Source organism: Bombus pascuorum, chromosome 1, assembly GCF_905332965.1.
Source record: "Bombus pascuorum chromosome 1, iyBomPasc1.1, whole genome shotgun sequence".
NCBI lineage: Eukaryota > Metazoa > Arthropoda > Insecta > Hymenoptera > Apidae > Bombus > Bombus pascuorum.
This window is the reverse complement of record NC_083488.1, coordinates 16,763,956-16,781,553: the sequence shown is the minus strand read 5'-3', so window position 1 is coordinate 16,781,553 and position 17,598 is coordinate 16,763,956. Positions and strand designations below refer to the sequence as shown.

The window sequence follows — 17,598 nt, the reverse complement described above, 5'->3', positions numbered from 1 at the left end:
TAGGCAATGTAAGCGTGGTTACATACACGTGTTAAATGCTGCTATATATATTTATATAAATTACGTAATTACTAATTATCATAAATAAACATATAGCTCTACAGGGAAAGGAACAGAATTCAAAATTGTCCTTTATATTATTGTATTGAAAAATGCGCATTGTCAAACATAATTACGATGCGTACGAAACGTCAGGAACGTGGGGATTTTTTTACGGTTATGACAAAGAAGAATAAGTTTGAGGAAGAGAATATGCAAAAATCATTCTTAGATAAGATCTTCGTTGATTTATCCATCGTTATTATATTCCAAGACAGTACAATATCCGGGTATTCGTCAGATTAATAAGATTTACTTGCGTTGAGTCATGTACGAAACTTAAAAATACGCGAAAATGATAACTGTAAAATGAAAAAAGTACAGATTAGAAAATAAATATACATCGAGCTTCATGAATGATTAAGTTGATATAGATAATGTATGCAAAATTCTTAATTCGAATGAGAAATAAGCATGATTCAGTATGATAGTCACAGCATAAATCTTCCTTACCACGCGTTGAAGTCACTTTCATCGCGATAGCAAGTGGAGTGCTTTCATTGATGTCTCTTTAATCTTCCATGATATTGAGCTTAGCTCTTATATATTTAGGTATACACTTATGTATCTATTTTTCGAATTTTATTCTATATTTCGTTTGCTATTATTACAAATTTTATTTCATTCATCTATAGTGTCTATAGTGTACCATTGTATTCTCTCGTTGTAAGTTATATCACTAATTATTTTTTTTCTATATTTCATATGAGAGTAAGAAATCGCAATCAGCTAGTTTTTATTGTTATAAGCAGAAAAGAACTTGACTACGAAAGATTTAAATTATCCTGCGACATATTGTTTGTACTTATATTACAATGTTTAAACATCGCATTGTTAGTTTCTAGATTGATTATATTTTGGAACATTTATCAATAGGAAAAATTTTTTTTTATTTTATTTTATTTTATTTTATTTTAGTTATTTTACAATTTGGTAAAGTGTTATATCTTATTGGTGAAGAAAAAAAAATAAAATAAAAATAAATATAGCATGTGGGTGGCTACCCCCAGCGGGGTGCCAGCTTCGTTTTTTCTAAGTTATGTCTTTTATGAAATAGGAAAAATGAATAAAATCTTCTCAATAGAGAAAATACTATAATATTTTCATTTATTTACGAGAAATCTATTTCTTAAATAATTTAATAGCTTATATATTAATAATTCAATATCCACCACGACTGTTTATGAATCTACTCTATCATGTACAATGTAATTAGACTCTACGACGTGATATTTAAAATACTCGTAGGAGGCTTCCTGGGGTTTCCTCATAAATTGACATCGAATGTCTTTCCGCTTGTCAGACTCTCGCATTATCGAGCTAATGACGGCTGCTTGAGATTCCAATAAAAATGATTTCCGGACTCCTTGAGGCATGGCCGTCGCTCGGGACGATCTAGAAAAATGTACCAAGGTAATGAAATTCTCAATCACGCAGCACGTTCATGTCTGTGTAAGACGATTTACACGCGTATACAGCACGCACGTTTAGTTTCGCACGTGTCCCTGAGACAAAATGAAGACGAGGGACATAACGTAAGATTATCGGTGATTGGACGATCGAAATTTAAAAATAATCGACAATGAAATGAGAAGATTTAATTTTTCACTATCTTGAGGCGCGGATAAGTATTTGCGATGTATATAAACAACCTCGACTGTATCAATTAGAAATAATCGGGTTTTGTATGGTTCGCATATAAAATAATATTTTATGGTTGCAATGCAACCATGTTGTTATTCGATAATATTTTTCTGTGCAACATTGAAGCCTTTTTGAAGGTAGAAAATCGGTTTATTTAGCACTTGGAGTAGGTAACTTTGTATAAGAATGAATTCAAATTTTCCATATTTATTTTATTCCTCTTTTCCACATATTTTCGAGATTTAATTATTAAAGTTTGATTTATAACAAATTAATTATTGAACTTGTATAAAGAATAATGAGAATAATTGGGAGATCTATTTTTGTTAAAGTTATCATTGCAAATGTTAAAATAATATCATATACTCATAAACAATTACTTGATCTTAAAAAACTCGTTTTACACTTACATATCTTCTGCTTTAAGGATTGCATTAGGCTATGAATTCTTATATCATTTATCGAGTCTAATTTTTAATTGTTTTAGTTCCAAAAGATGCATTTAATATCGAAATGCGAATCGACGAACAGTGTTTTTTATAAAAATGGTAGCAGTTTTTCCAATGCATTTAAACGCGGCAGATATCAATAGGACAAATGCAAATTACTTTTGAACAAGAACGTTTTTTTTAAGAAGAAATTATTTCAGATGCGACATCTTAAATTTACATCAAGTTCAATTTGTATTATCATTAAATATCGCTTCACATATTTTACGATATCGATTCTTTTATTCTCTTAAATCGCTTTCGATACGAGTAAAATGCATCTGCTTGTAACGAGAAGTGTTATTCGATAAAATTGTATTAATACGAAACGCTTAACGAAATGATTTTGCAGCCGAATTAAGTCGGAAGTAACGAAATTAAAATGATGAAACTCGACATTCCGCAAAGAGAACTTAATATATAGACTGTACAAGTGTCCTCGAAGGATGACCATGGATTCAGAATGACTGTGACCACGTCCAGACTGACATGTGAGAGAAAGTTGAGTACATTAACACCGAATGAACCGTATCACCTTGTTCGCACTAGCTGCCCATGAATCTCACGAAAGAGGAACAGCATTAACAACGTGTATGCGATTTCTGATTTTGTCTCCTGTTTCATAGGCGGAATTGAAATTTTATTGGAGGACAAGATGATCTCGTAACATAATCGAATAGAGTTTATATCTGTGATACTCAAGATAACGATTATTTTTTAATGAGATCATAGCGTTCGTTATATACATGGGGAATATACTAATGAAGGTATTATTTGAAAACTAGTTCTCGCGACGTTTTGTCTTTTTATTGTTACATGTGCATGTTATTCCATATGTATTGTTACACATTTACGTAACAGTGTTGCGTAAAGATTGAAGATTACACGGCCATTTTGTAAATGTAATTAAATTAAAGATTCCTGCAGATCTGTGCAATTTTTTAGTAATCGACGAGTTGATAACTTTTCTATTAAACGTAGAATTTCGAAAACGTGGAAAACTGTAGCAATTTACAAAAATACAAACGTGAATATGAAAATATAAGATACATACACGATCGAAAAAGATTTCACGAAAGAATGTTTCTGTTCTGTAAACCGAGTTTAATATTTCTAGGATTTCGACGCCAATCGGGTCAAGATTCGCTGAATCGGTAAAGCGTGAATTTTCAATTATCGCTATAATTATGAAGTAGTTGATACCTGACGTCAAACGTATCGTATCAGTTAGCACCGAAACGTCGTGAAATTTTAAGCGAAACTTTACTCCATCGAACTCGAGCAAAATTAAAAACTGCATCCTAAATGCTGAATCAAAAGTAGTCGATGATCGATAAAACTTATAAGGGGAAATCTCATAACTTTGAATGCTATTACTCCTATTACAAATTGATATCTTTCTCGTTTTTTTATATATTTTTTATAAATTATACTTTATTGTAATTATATTTTATAATTATAATTTTATTTTTTTATAATTTTATAATTATATTTTATATAAATTACAACACTTATGTTAAAGGAATGAAAAAATGAAAGATTCTATGAAAATATATATAATAAAGAGAAAAAGCATTCTTTTATACATATATTTTAGAAGAAATCTTTATAAAATAATTATCCCAATTGACCTGTATTTTACGACAAAACTAAGCTTATTTCACGTTTTCACATAATTGCACATACATCAACTACTACTAAAAGATTAACATTTATTTAAAAAGACGTTGAAGAGGATATTTATATTGGTGGCAAGCACCAAATGAATCGGATTCTTTTGTTATAACATGAAGTTTTCCGAGTACGTACTGATTTAATCGGATTCTTTCGTTATCCACAAGGAATAATTCCAATCGTGGAACGTGCGCTTGTTTGAAGGTTAATGATAATTGATTTTTTGTTTTTCACATTCGATCGATTACCATCGGTTTCACATCGTTGTCCACAATAAAGAAGCTGTATATTTTGCATTACAAACGGATGTCGAACGGCTGTGAAACAGAAAGGTGGACATGCCAAGGACGCGATTTAATTTATTTCGTTCAATCAAAACTTTAGCGGAGAGAAAATTTATTGCTCCAGAAACCTGCCATTATATGAAACTATTAATTATGTTGTATACGTAAATATGTATTATATTAATTATATTATATATTATATATTATATATACGAAATTATATATACACGATAAAAACATTGTGTAGTAATATTTTCATTTAAAGCTGAACTCCTTCGTTGCAAAGAACAAATATTCATCGTTAAACGTTCTAAAAGTTTTTTGGAATTTTCACAATTTTATCTAGTAATTTCGAAGTTTTCTCAGTTTCGTAATTATCTCTAATTACCTAGTACACAGAAAAACACACAGGAGTAAGAAATTCTTCGCAAGATATCGCTAATTGGTATGCAACATCTAAATGATTTAGCAATAAATTAGAATTCAACACGGTCAGTGCATGATATGCAAAATAAGAAAGTCAAATATCATAGATATCAGAAATATCACTTGCACCGCAGACTATAATGTCTTCTTTGTATGATAAGTCGAGAAAACCGTTGCGTTCGGCGATTCATCGTGCTTCAGATGCAAATAGCGTTTCAATTATAACGAGAAACATAGGAATGCATCTTAATCATGAAGATATGAAAATAAAACCTATTAATTACGATAATGATTCTATGGACATAGTGTAAGCATATTATATAACAGTAAAGAAGTTATGATGAACGTTCTCAGTTTTCTGAAAGCAACGGTGATTTCCAAAGTACAGTTACGAAATTGACTGAAATATACATTATTTAATTAAGCTAATCTAAGATTATATATAGATAGACTTTAACTAGAATCTTGTCTCCCCTTTTGCAGAATTGTGTTCAAAGTTCAAAGAGACTCGATAAATCCTTATTTGAAATCATTTCAATCATTTATAGTTGCGATTATAACTAGCATTATAAGTTCAATAACTCTTAAGTAATTAAACGTTTTCAATGCGAGAATATTTTATAAATTTACGTTACGTTTGGATAAAATTAATTTACATCAGTTAAAGTTAATTTCAATAAAATCAGACGTGATACCATATATATAAATATCTCCCATCAGTGCTTCATTAAATAACAATTTAAAATTTAAATGATAGTTTGGAAACTTTCGATTAGGTAGCGTTTTATTAGGTAATATAAGATTTAATTTTATCACGTACTATACGTTTTATTGCACGCTATTAAATTCGTTAGAGTTCAATTAGAAAGTTTTCCATTTGATAAAGTTTGATTGAATAGTATTTTTTAAATTTCTTGCAGTAGTTAATTCGAAACTTTCTAATCGTGTATATTTTTACTCGAAAATGTTTGATTCTGTTATATCTATATATATCTACACATATTGTAATATTTTTTTAATACAAATATTATCTTCGAAATTTAATATGTCTCCGATTTGATTCATTGGTTTGTCAAACACAAACGAAGATATTTGTATCATAACTAAAACCTCATTGCTTTCTAAACGTGCCGTATTAATTATATTAATGATAAATTAAATCATATCGTTTATTCAGTTGAATAATCGAGGAAAATCCGAGAACCACTCGTGCGACGATGATAAGTATCGTTTCTGACAGAAACGGAAAACGAGCAGAGTGTACACGGAGTAAGTTATAAATTATAATTAATTGCAACGTATGTTGACAAGAAAAGTTGTTGCCATAATCGCGATCTCTCTTGTCGGTCAATTCGTCTCGACCAGCCTTCGAACCGGAAGAAACGGTTTCTGGTTACTTCCTTCTAGACACGAGCAGTCAAACTGCGAAGAAAGTGATCAAACAACTTGTGTATGTGCAAGCAATCGCTTTTATTTCGATGGATTTTTACACTTTTTGCCGACGAACGAATACGCAGTTTTATTCATTGCACGGATAAATTTGTCTATTTTATAGTCTTCGTCGATTAATGGCATACAGATAAAATGTTACATTAAAAAATTTTGCTATTATTATTATTATTATATATATAGAAACGTATTATATATAGATACAATTAATACAATTAATATATACATAATATATATAATTAATGAATAATAATATATAATGTTTCTTTTATTCTTTTTCTTTCTTTAATCTTATTTCGTAAAATTTCTGAGTACTTTTATAATTGGTTCTATCAAATATTGGTAATTTAAAATTAACTAATTAATTAACTAATTTTTGATTCTCAAAAACAATTATATCTTTAATCATTTAATTTCAATTTAAAAATTTAATAATATCGGATAATCTGTTACATACATATATAATTCATATATAATATACATATATCGCAAATTGTAAAATTTTAAATGTCTATAAAAAGAATCAAAGATTTAAGGTGTACAGATGGAATAGATAGAAAACTGATTCGAATTGAGACTTGTAATCGTTTTGTATTATCCATTCATATTCTTCTATCGAATATGAGTGTGTGTATTAAAAGATTGTTCTACATAACAATAAGAATAAGGCAATTGTATATTTTCATTATACGAAAGATGAAGCTAACAAGTAAAACTTCTACGTTACTTTGATCAGCATCGTACCAAACTAGATTAGAGAAATGAACGTGGACTGCAGAAAAACTTGATGTTGCAATCAAAACTTCCTTTACGAGTTCAACGTCAACAGTGAAAACGTGCACGCACATTCAAGTAAAAGTGGCAGAATTTCTCGTACGCAAATGCTATCACGTTTCCCGCCACAATTTCACCCAGATATTCTTTCCAAGCTCCTAAACAACCATGATGCGAGCGAGCAACGCACTGAATCTCATTTAAAGTTTCGCCTGATGACGATGCAACAACTTTCCATTGCTTCCTGCTATTCAGGCATATTTGAGATGAGAAGAAAGTAAACCGCTTTTTAATACTGTAGCGTAACGATCTTTATTCCATTCGCTAGACGGATGATCGTTCTAGCGCAATAGCGCTTCCATTCGCCTGATTACTTTTCGCAATCGGTTTGGTCGCCGTTTTCTCTCGTTCCGATCAAACGACACGATAAAACTCGTTGCCCTTTGCTTCGCTTCGCCCCTCTGACTCTTTGAAAACGCTCTACGACAGTCAGTCGACATTTAAGATTTGCAATTAGTGTTACGATGATCGTCGTTGAACCAGAATCTATGTACGACGTGTCCTTTAAGATGGTGGAAAAAGTGCGTGATAAAATGGTTCGGAGTGGTAAAGTGATGAAACAGAGCTTTTGTATGTATAAAAGGAGCGGGCAGCAATATAAGATGTGTATTATTTTATTTCATTTTTATTTTTATTTCTTATTATGTAAGAATTGAACGTATACAAATTAATGACAAATTACTTATTATATTCTATGGATCTAACAGACTGTACATTTGAATTACCTATTAATAGATGTAGTAATAATGTATTTTACTATTTACTGCATATGCTACTGTACAATATGTGTATATTACTATATACTATACTATTTTAGTACCATGGCTTGCGATAATAATAATAATAATTTAGAAGATACTTCTTAATTTAGAAATTTAATTTTTATTTTTATTTCTTATTATGTAAGAATTGAACGTATACAAATTAATGACAAATTACTTATTATATTCTATGGATCTAACAGACTGTACATTTGAATTACCTATTAATAGATGTAGTAATAATGTATTTTACTATTTACTGCATATTCTACTGTACAATATGTGTATATTACTATATACTATACTATTTTAGTACCGTGGCTTGCGATAATAATGATAATAATTTAGAAGATACTTCTTAATTTAGAATATTCTAGAGGAGTACTGAAGAAGTATTATACGCCTTTATTCGATGAATGAACGTATTCATAAAATTTTCATAATGTAATTTATTTCTGGGGTTCATTCGCAATGCATAACTTTCGTATTTTCCTTTTTTGCTCAGCTGACATTAGTAACCGCAGAGATCGGTTTAACAATGGGATAATTTTTCTTCTCTGATGAATGAATACGTGTTTTTAATTAACTGTTCGCGAGACGAACAAAAAATTCATTTCGCAATAATTTGCGAATCGTTGGTCGTTCATTTCTGCGAACGTGTACAATTTCCAGGAATCAATAACTAAAGTTTGGTGAAATCAACATAACTGGATCTGACCAGACCCGAAGATTCTCATATTTCATACGTTCCCTCCAAATTTACATGGTTGTTAGCCATTCCAAAAGAAAGAAGAAGAATTATGCCTTTTATCGTAACGATTTTTTATACTTTGTCACAGATGCTAGTTACTGAGTTTTATGAGATAATCAACCTCTGCATGTACGGTACGAAGTACAGAAAATGCAATAAAATGTCTTACTTAAAAATTTTTTCATGAAGATTTATAACTTTTTAAAGCAAGTGTACCACAATTACTTTAATTTGAGAAGGTTGAAATGAGATCAACAAAAGAGACAAGAAGTTACTCATATTAATGAAATCCAAGCAATATGAACAGAAAATTATCTTTCGTTAAAAAATTTATATGAAAAACTATAAAATCCGATACAAAACTAACTAATTTTCATAAAAATTCATATTCAAATTCATATAAATATTTAGTACAAGTAAAATAAATAAAACAGATTGAATACAGAGGTTTGTTATTTTAATGACGTTTTGCCAGTTCACAGCATGTTTACCGTGGCTAAAGAGAAAATGGTACGTAATTTCGCATCTTGTAAAGTAACCTTTCGTTCTTCTCATAAACTCATACTAAGCAATACTCACCCGACCTAAAGTCTACGATGAGCTCGAAATATTAACTTAATTACCCTTTCACTAGCGCGAAGCTTCAGACTTACATCGATTTGCACGAGAACATGACCTTTTCATCTTAGAAAAAAAAAAAAAAAAAAAAAAAAGGAAAGAAGGCTGGATGTTCTACTTAGATCCTTGAAAAATTGCATCAGAAAAAGAATCGCTCAACAAGAAATCTTTATTATTATTTTCTTTATTTTTTAAGAAGAACGATAATCTTTCACGCGCTATAAAAACGATGCATTTAGTCTGTGTGAAATAAAAAATCGAAGTCTCCTCGTTGACATCTATGAATGACAATGAATTGATATTCGTCAGACGACTTTTATGTTAAACAGTTAATTCGGTGTTTCCAAGCCTAGAACATATCGACTTAATGATCGCCTGTATAAATCAGTAGCACGGTATCTTGAATTCAGAGTGAGGTCACTAGAAATTATTTTCCACAGACTAAAAGTGGTCTGGTTTATTTTTATCTTCTCTTCTTCTTCTATTTTTTGTTTGTTACTTTTCTGAAATAAAAAAAAGACACACAGCGTGGTTGATGCAATATCGAAATAACATTATATCAGAGAACTCAGACGTGGTTTAACGATCAGTTAGGGAGTCCTGTCATCGAATTCTTGCACGTGGTATCGTGTCGATCTCTACCTTACAATACCGTCTGAGAGAATTTTATTATGCGGTTAACGTTTCATTTACGCGATTTGCATCCTGTTTGAGATGTAAATTTACCGAACGTAGCTGATTGTGTGTGTTTTGTGTTTGAATGAATTCGTTAGATTGAACTTTTTATTTTGGATATTTTGCATATGTGAAATACCAAATTTAAAAATTAAATTGCTTGTGAAGATTATGCTAGCATAAAAATAGTTACCTTTTTTTAGATATTGTAATTATCTGTAAATTGCGTGTAAAGTGTTTCACACAATTCATCGATTCCTGATCGATTACATTATTTATCATAATGAAAACAAGGAAACCAAGGATGTGACGTTAATGTTATCCAATAGATTAATTACACTTAATTATTCAGGTATTCGTTGTTCTTTCCTTGTTTGTAAAGAACAAATTGTATTGATTTTGAATTACGTTTATGCAATAGAAGTATACGTAATAATAAGTCTTTTTTATTCGAAATAAATCATCGTCATCTACTTAAAGTTTTCCATTCACATATAAATATGATAAAAATAAAATATCATGAGAATTTAAATTAGATCAAATAAAATCCCTTACAAAGCTTAGTTAAGGAACTGCGGTTTCTTTCACAAATTTAAATTTAATGAAATAAAAAAATGTTTACGCGGATGCCTAATAGAAACGAAAGGACACGAAAAATAAATATCGAAATTTTTAATTGTAAATTTAATAGGTCATCTTTGATCTTTATAAAGTGTGGAACGTACGTTCACAGATAATTAGCGTTTCACATATCATCCTCGTAGTTCTATTCACTATACTTCGCATTATACATCGCGAAACATAGTTGAATGAAGAAACCAAGTTGAAAAGTCGTCTTCTCACGATCGACTAAATAATCAATTACTCTTAGCTGATAGTAATAGAAATCTAATTAATTTTTAAGCAATTGATTATTCATCGACTGCAATTACGTTGCCTTGAATGATGTTTCCATATACATATTTTCTTCGAGAATTATACTTAGAAAATACCATTGCGATTGCTTGTGTAAAAAGAAATAACGAATAATAAATTACTGAGATTATATTAATATTAATCTTTGACTATTTTGACATATGTAAAAGCAACAATAAGAAATGTGAATACATAGTATCATTAAGAAAATCATGCGGTAATATTCATTAACGTCGACCATGTGAATCACTTTTGATCCTAGACAGCCAGAATTTACTTTTGATCGGAGTTGAGTAGTGATATTTCTCAACGAGATTCCGTACGATACTGCATAAGAATTTTAAATAATCTACTGTGAATTTACTTGTTTATTAATTATCTACTTACTTCGTTGAATTATATTTCCATAAATACATTTCATTCTGTTATCTCGATCCAATTAGGTTTAATTGCGTTTCGACATGTTTCTTCCATTATTGTCTAATTGAGTCGAAAGAAGGATTTTTTGAATCGTATATAAAAAAAAAAAACATATGAATAAGATCTAAAAAGTCATAAAAATGACAGTCGCGAAGGACAACAAGCAAGAAAATTATTCTCGTGAAAAACGCATTCGATTCAAACTTGATCTGCTGACCCAACATTTTATAAAAAGCAAGAGTAAATGTAGACATAAAAGTAGGCAAGGAAATAAAAATAAACTGTAACGATAAGTGCATATAAGAAATGAAAGTAAAAACGAAAACCAATCATAAAACGCCAAAAATAGGAAACCGTTTAATTGTCCTTGTGAAAAAAGAATGCATCCAACTTGAGAGCAATCTCGTGATTCAACACTTTTGCACCATAGTGTAAATTTGAGTCGCACGGTCCCGTGAATGCTACGTAAAAGACAGCTTTTGTCTCCGTGAAGGTCGAACCTGCCTCCTTGCGAATGTACAGAAACGCTACTTCCTATTAGAACAATGGTCGCTTTACTTTTGTCATTTCCCATGGATTTCACCTCTTTGCCGACGAAATTTTCACTCCCATATAAAAACACCTTTGGCCATAGGGCCGCCGATGACCCGCTTCGCAAATCTGGAGCGCTAGTGATCAAGGACGAAAACGACGAAAAACGGGGTCATCGTGCGTTGATCCATCGAAATTGATGTCATTCATGCACAATGTAGAGAATATGCATAACTCGTTCGTCGGCTGAAAACGATCACGCGACTTCAAAGTATTTCCATCTCGATGACTTGAAAATTAAATGGCGTTTTGCTCGTAATCGCGAGCAAATAATAGCAACGCTTTCACTCGTACGTGGTATCTTGCAAACTTTTTGGCTGGGAACGAGTATTATGGCTGATTTTATCGGAATTCTCAGTACTTTTAATTGTTCACGTAGAAAAGTAATTATTCGCCATATTTGTCGCTTCACAGGTTTGTATTCCAGTTTTCTGCTTTTGGGATACACGTATAGCGTCTTTTTGTTATGGTGCTGACTTCTATGTTGTGCGGATTCCTGTATACTTCTTCGATTTTATTTAATTATTGTATTTCTCCGCTCTGATACTGATTTCTCTGCTCTTGTAGGCTTCAAAAATTGTATCTTTCGCGTTTATACGTCATATGTGTTTTCTTTTATTAATTATAATATCCTATACAGTCATACAGATTTGATATTTTCAAATTCCCTACCACTTAAACAGGTTTAGTATTTTAATAGTATTTAGTAAATAGGTTTTTTAATATCGTCCTTTTTGTACTGTTCTATTCCTGCTTTAGTTTCTTTATTCTCGTATTCTTAAGAAATTCCTTTTACATTTATAATATATATTATCTTTGTGTTTCTGTTCTATTCTCGCAGCTATTGTGCTTTCTACGTTATTTCCGTTTAACGTATTGTTATTTCTACTAATATTCCATTCTAAACATAATACAGATTACAGGCTTTTAAATTTTCCAACATCTAAAACAGGTTGCCCAATGCTATCGTTTGAAGTTGGATAATAGATAACACAGTGTAACAGCACAGAGCTTATTTAGTATTTAGAAAAGAAATACCAATTGCCATTTTTCCCTATCCACGACTCTGTAAAATATCGATCTACGTATAGCAAATACATAATGCACGATCATATCTTTAGAAAAGATCGTGGATCGTGGTCTTGAGTCATTGTGACTAACACGACACTGCTCCCTGTCTGTTACGTAATATTCGTAAGAGTAAGACGACTTAAGAACAAATAGAAAGTTGACTATCGATAAAGGTTTTATCATACTTTATTATCATTCTGAGTTGTAAAACCGATAAGTGATGGCAAAGAGGACTGTTTAATATTACGGTAATCATTTGAAGTACTTAGCCTATCGAACGAATTATTTGCCGTATCGAATAGTTTGTACAATACCATTAAAAATGTTTCGACCATATTTACCGCCCTACAGTATGTTCCATTGAATGCAAATGGAATTTCCGGTTATTATACATATATGGTAACCAGACTGCTCGAAACATGGTAATTCTTTTTTACCGTTCAACCATTAAAGTTTTCGCTGCACGTGATATACGAGTTTATTAAATTCACAGTGGAATTTCAATATACGAATATACGTACATTTTCAGCCATGGTAGAAAGTTTGGTTTTGCTTAATTTCAATTACTTTACGATGTTAAACGCGTTTCAACTCCCTGTAAAATATACACGGGTTTTAATTACGACAGAAGTCAGCAACTCCTTCTTCCTCGAGAAAGTTCCCGAGTTAAGAGCAGCGTTATCACCGACAAATTAGTTGCTTAAACACGTTACTTTATTGCTACGGATACAATGACCGTTGGTTTAAAACGCTAATGTGAAACCGATTAAAAATTCTGATCCACGGTATATTTGTTTCCTAGAGACTATATTTATTTAGTTCAAAAGAAACGTGCATTTGTTGAAGATGTATGGTATATTCTATAGGATATAAAAACATATAAGAAAATATTAAAAGACGAAAACATTACTTACATTTTTCTGAATTATTTGTTTTCTATTTTTTATTATTGCATTTTATTATTATTATATTGTATTATATTTATTATATTATGTGCTTCGTATTTTTGCATAAAGAATTATAATACTTACATTTGAATTAAAGGGCAATATATGTACGCATTAAGTACTTAAGCGAATAGATTACTATTTTAGCGATAGGTGATCGATTTTTAATTCAACGTGGATATCCATATTTTATGTTTCAAAGATTTTTCATTTCGATCTAAAATTAATATTTAGAGAATATGTCGACATAGAAATATCAATTAATTCGCATGAACAAATACGTATACATAAATAAGGAAATACGATGGTTTAAACAAAATCTTTTTAAGCATGCACGAGGAATGCAAGTAAAAGATGTTATTACACAGTACTTTGTTATTGTAATCGTTTCTCCTTGTTTAAAATGCCAAAGCATTTGCAACAGCATCACTTCACTACCAAGATTAATGATATGCGCATTTACGCTCTTGCAAGAATGCAATCTACAGCACAATAAAATTTTCCTCGTGAGGTTTCACTTTCGGTGAAAATAAATCTTCTAGAACTGAATTAATCTTCGCTTCAAAACACACCTTCGCAGTTTACTGTGAGCTTGTTTTTTTTATGTATTATTAGTCGTATTGTTTTACAAAAAAATTTATCTGATACCTTGTCTACTTGGAAAAGAAAAATTTATATTACCTATGGAAATCAAAATTTTTAATATACAAGATAGCATCCTTGATAAAATCATTGAATAAAATGCGGGAAGCTGTAAATTTGTATCTTTATTGTATAATACATACGTATTTATGTTTATACATATGTATATTAACCTATAGCAAAATTAATGATACATCCTGCATCTCATTTATTACGAGAAACTTTATATGCACTTTCTTTTTTATTCTAAATTTTCTCTTAACTAATTTCGTTAAACATTCATTAACTCTACGTAAATATTCCATTTCTCCAATATCAACAACATAAAAAGTTTTCACAAAATTCAATTTCAATTCAAAATCGATTATGAATCACGTATATCTGATTAAAATATTCATTTTAGAAGTTAAATAAACGAAAAAGGCGAAATGAATAAGAGGACTATAAAATCAGCCATAAAATCAGCGGTTCGAAACTAGCGGTTATACCTTATCATATTTGTTTACTTTCGCCTCTTACCATACATATCACATATGTTATCACGTATCATGGCAGTAAAAAATTGTTCTTATAATAAAATTCAGTTTCGATAAAGCTAACAACGAGTTACCTCGTGATCTAATCTTCTCTATCGTATTAATGCTAACTTTCGTTGACCGATCGACAGAAAGATCGTTCTTTTGTTAACGCTAGCCGCACCATACATTTCCCCTTCCACTTCGAAACGACCCCATTGAAGTTTCGCGATTTTTACGATGCAGCGATCGAAAGTTTTCGTTTCGACGCGCGACGTGGGCGTTAATTCGATGCGATTCAACTTTCCTTCCGGGATCGTCGCCTGTCCTATTCACGTTAAAACGCCACCTCCTGCTCGTGTTTGTCGCAGGTTTAGTCGCAGGCATGCGTGAATCCATCATATAGGTTAGTCGTTGTTTCGTCTCGATGTTTCTCCTTTCTTCCTTCCTCCTTTCTTCTCTCTTTGTCTTTTCGTCTGCCTTTTTTTTCTCCGTGGTTCTTCTTTCGTTTACGAGCGCGTTGCGCAGCGGGTGCGGCGAAAATTATGTAACCGCGCGCGGATTTCTTCATCGCCGCTCGCGACTCGTGGTAATTACATTTCTACCGTGAGAGATATCAGTTTCTGGCCAGCGAGCAAATTGTTGCTGCCTGCCTGGCCCCTCGTTAGCGCAATATTCTAACGACGATGTTGCATCGGTTCGTGAATAGAATACTACTTTGCTCGCGATATCTACGATAGTTGTTTGGCGCAGAATCAACCCTTTCGAGACATTTTTCAACTTTGTTACGATCTTAGAATTTTTATAACTTGATCTTTTTCTTATTTACGGAAAAGTTTAATTTAATATTTGAATTTAATATTTAATAGGAAGACGTTTTTAAACATTGACATTTTAGAAAAAAAGTCCGCGGATAATTACGAAAGACATTCATAAACGATTGTATCAAAGTACTTCATTCGGTTAAATCAAAATTGACAAAAATATCTGTAACCCCGTACCAGAAAATGATTTGTTGCAAACACATTTCCAATTATTCGATTACTTTGTTATGTAAATTCCATGTGTACCATTATGTTGTTCAGCTAAAATTGCACCATATAAGTCTCATTATACAAACTAAAAGCTGGCTTCATCTTTATGTGTATCATTCTTGGTAAATCTGTCGGCAATTTATATAATGGAGTCTATAATTTCAGTGTAAAACCGTTCTCCGTTATTAACTGAAATAAGTGCTCCATGCGAGTTTGAAATATAAACGTGTCATTTATATGAGACTTGTATACAAAAATAATTCACAGATAGATTACTCTTGAGATGTCAGTGATCTTGTAAATAGCTTTCCCGTTTCTTCGTTTAATTTTTACTCTCTCACTTACGTGGAAATTTATGGGTAGAATAATTTTCTTTAAAACAGAGAAATATATTTTATATTTGTTAAATATATTTCGCATACCTTTCAACGTAAGACTTGAAATTTGGAATTGTATATACAACATTTTTTTCTCTTATTCTATTATTTTATACATTAACTTTTACTCTACATAATTAGCGTCAGGGTATTCGCGATAAAATAGCCATTTGATTAATGTTGCTAGCAAATTCGCCGAACCATCCATTTAAACAAACCTCTCATTTTGTGTTTCAGCGATGTGACGCAGCCCATCAGGAATATTTTCACGCAAAATGATTCGTGCCCTTGTCCTTCTCTGCATGGCCGTTCTACCTCTTGTACGATGCCACAAGGTAAGATCACGTCAAGTACCATCGGGATCGGCAAGGACGACGTTATTCCATACAAACGCTTCCTTAAAACAAAGAACACGTGTAACGTGGTCGTGGTCGGTGGCGTTGACTCGAAATGACAAGATGTACGCGGAATCAGACGACGTTAATTGTTGATTCTCCGCTGATTACGAAGCAAATTCACACTGCGTAAACACCGACTTCCGTTGGTAACGTTAGTCGCCTCGTCGATCAGAAAAAGTAACTAATCGTGGTCGTACGTTCGTTCATATTTATTTTTACGATGTTATTATCATAGAAATTAAGAGTTTGATTTAACACGAGTCACAATGTGGACGATGAACATTTTTTTTCTGAAATTTTTAAGTATAAAATCACCTACGTGATTATTACCAGCGACAACGTGAGCAGAGACAGAGATTTATTAGTTAGATTTTGTTAAATAACCATGTGTCTTTCAGAAAGAAGAAAACACTTGGAACTTGACTTTCGTCACAGAGTTTTTCACTTCAAGTTTCTCTAATCTGGTATTTGTTGCGATACTAACTATATTTAGGGTAATTTGAAGAGTTGTACAGATGTCGCAAATTGATGGGTTTGGTTAAGAGATTACAGGCTGTGTAATACAATTTGCTGTTTGCGATCGATTTTCCTGGTAATTAGGTCCTCGATGAAGAATTCTTCGTTGATTTCGAGTGCACACGAGGGTGTACAGTTTTTTGAAAAGATCATAGATTTTTTAAAAAGATTTAAGAGATCATTTGGAAGGACTTTTTCAAGCTTATGTGCGAGGTAAGGTAGACGCAGCCTTTAGTGCCTTATCAAAATCACTTTCTTTCACAATATTATCAATAAATCTTAAGATTTAAATTTGGTACGAATAATTGAACCGATAATAGAGTAAAAGTCCCTAAGATAATTTGCGTCACAGATTACATACAGAATGCCCTTCGAGCAGTGCAATTAGACGCTTCTACTCTGACATTTTTTATTATATCTTTATCAAAAAATCAGTTTAAAAGACATCACTGTGTCAACAAAATCAATT

At 31.5% G+C, this 17,598-nt stretch overlaps 1 protein-coding gene across 5 annotated transcripts in view; it reads left to right on the top strand.

Moving 5' to 3' along the window:
• LOC132906584 (A disintegrin and metalloproteinase with thrombospondin motifs like) overlaps positions 1-17,598 on the top strand; it is an 83,817-nt gene that overhangs the window by 40,279 nt on the left and 25,940 nt on the right. For all 5 annotated transcript variants that reach the window (XM_060958919.1, XM_060958915.1, XM_060958936.1 and 2 more), the window contains exon 3: positions 16,453-16,550. In XM_060958919.1, coding sequence (XP_060814902.1) covers positions 16,491-16,550 — 60 coding nt within the window. In that variant the 5' untranslated portion in view covers positions 16,453-16,490. The remainder of the gene's footprint in view (positions 1-16,452; positions 16,551-17,598) is intronic.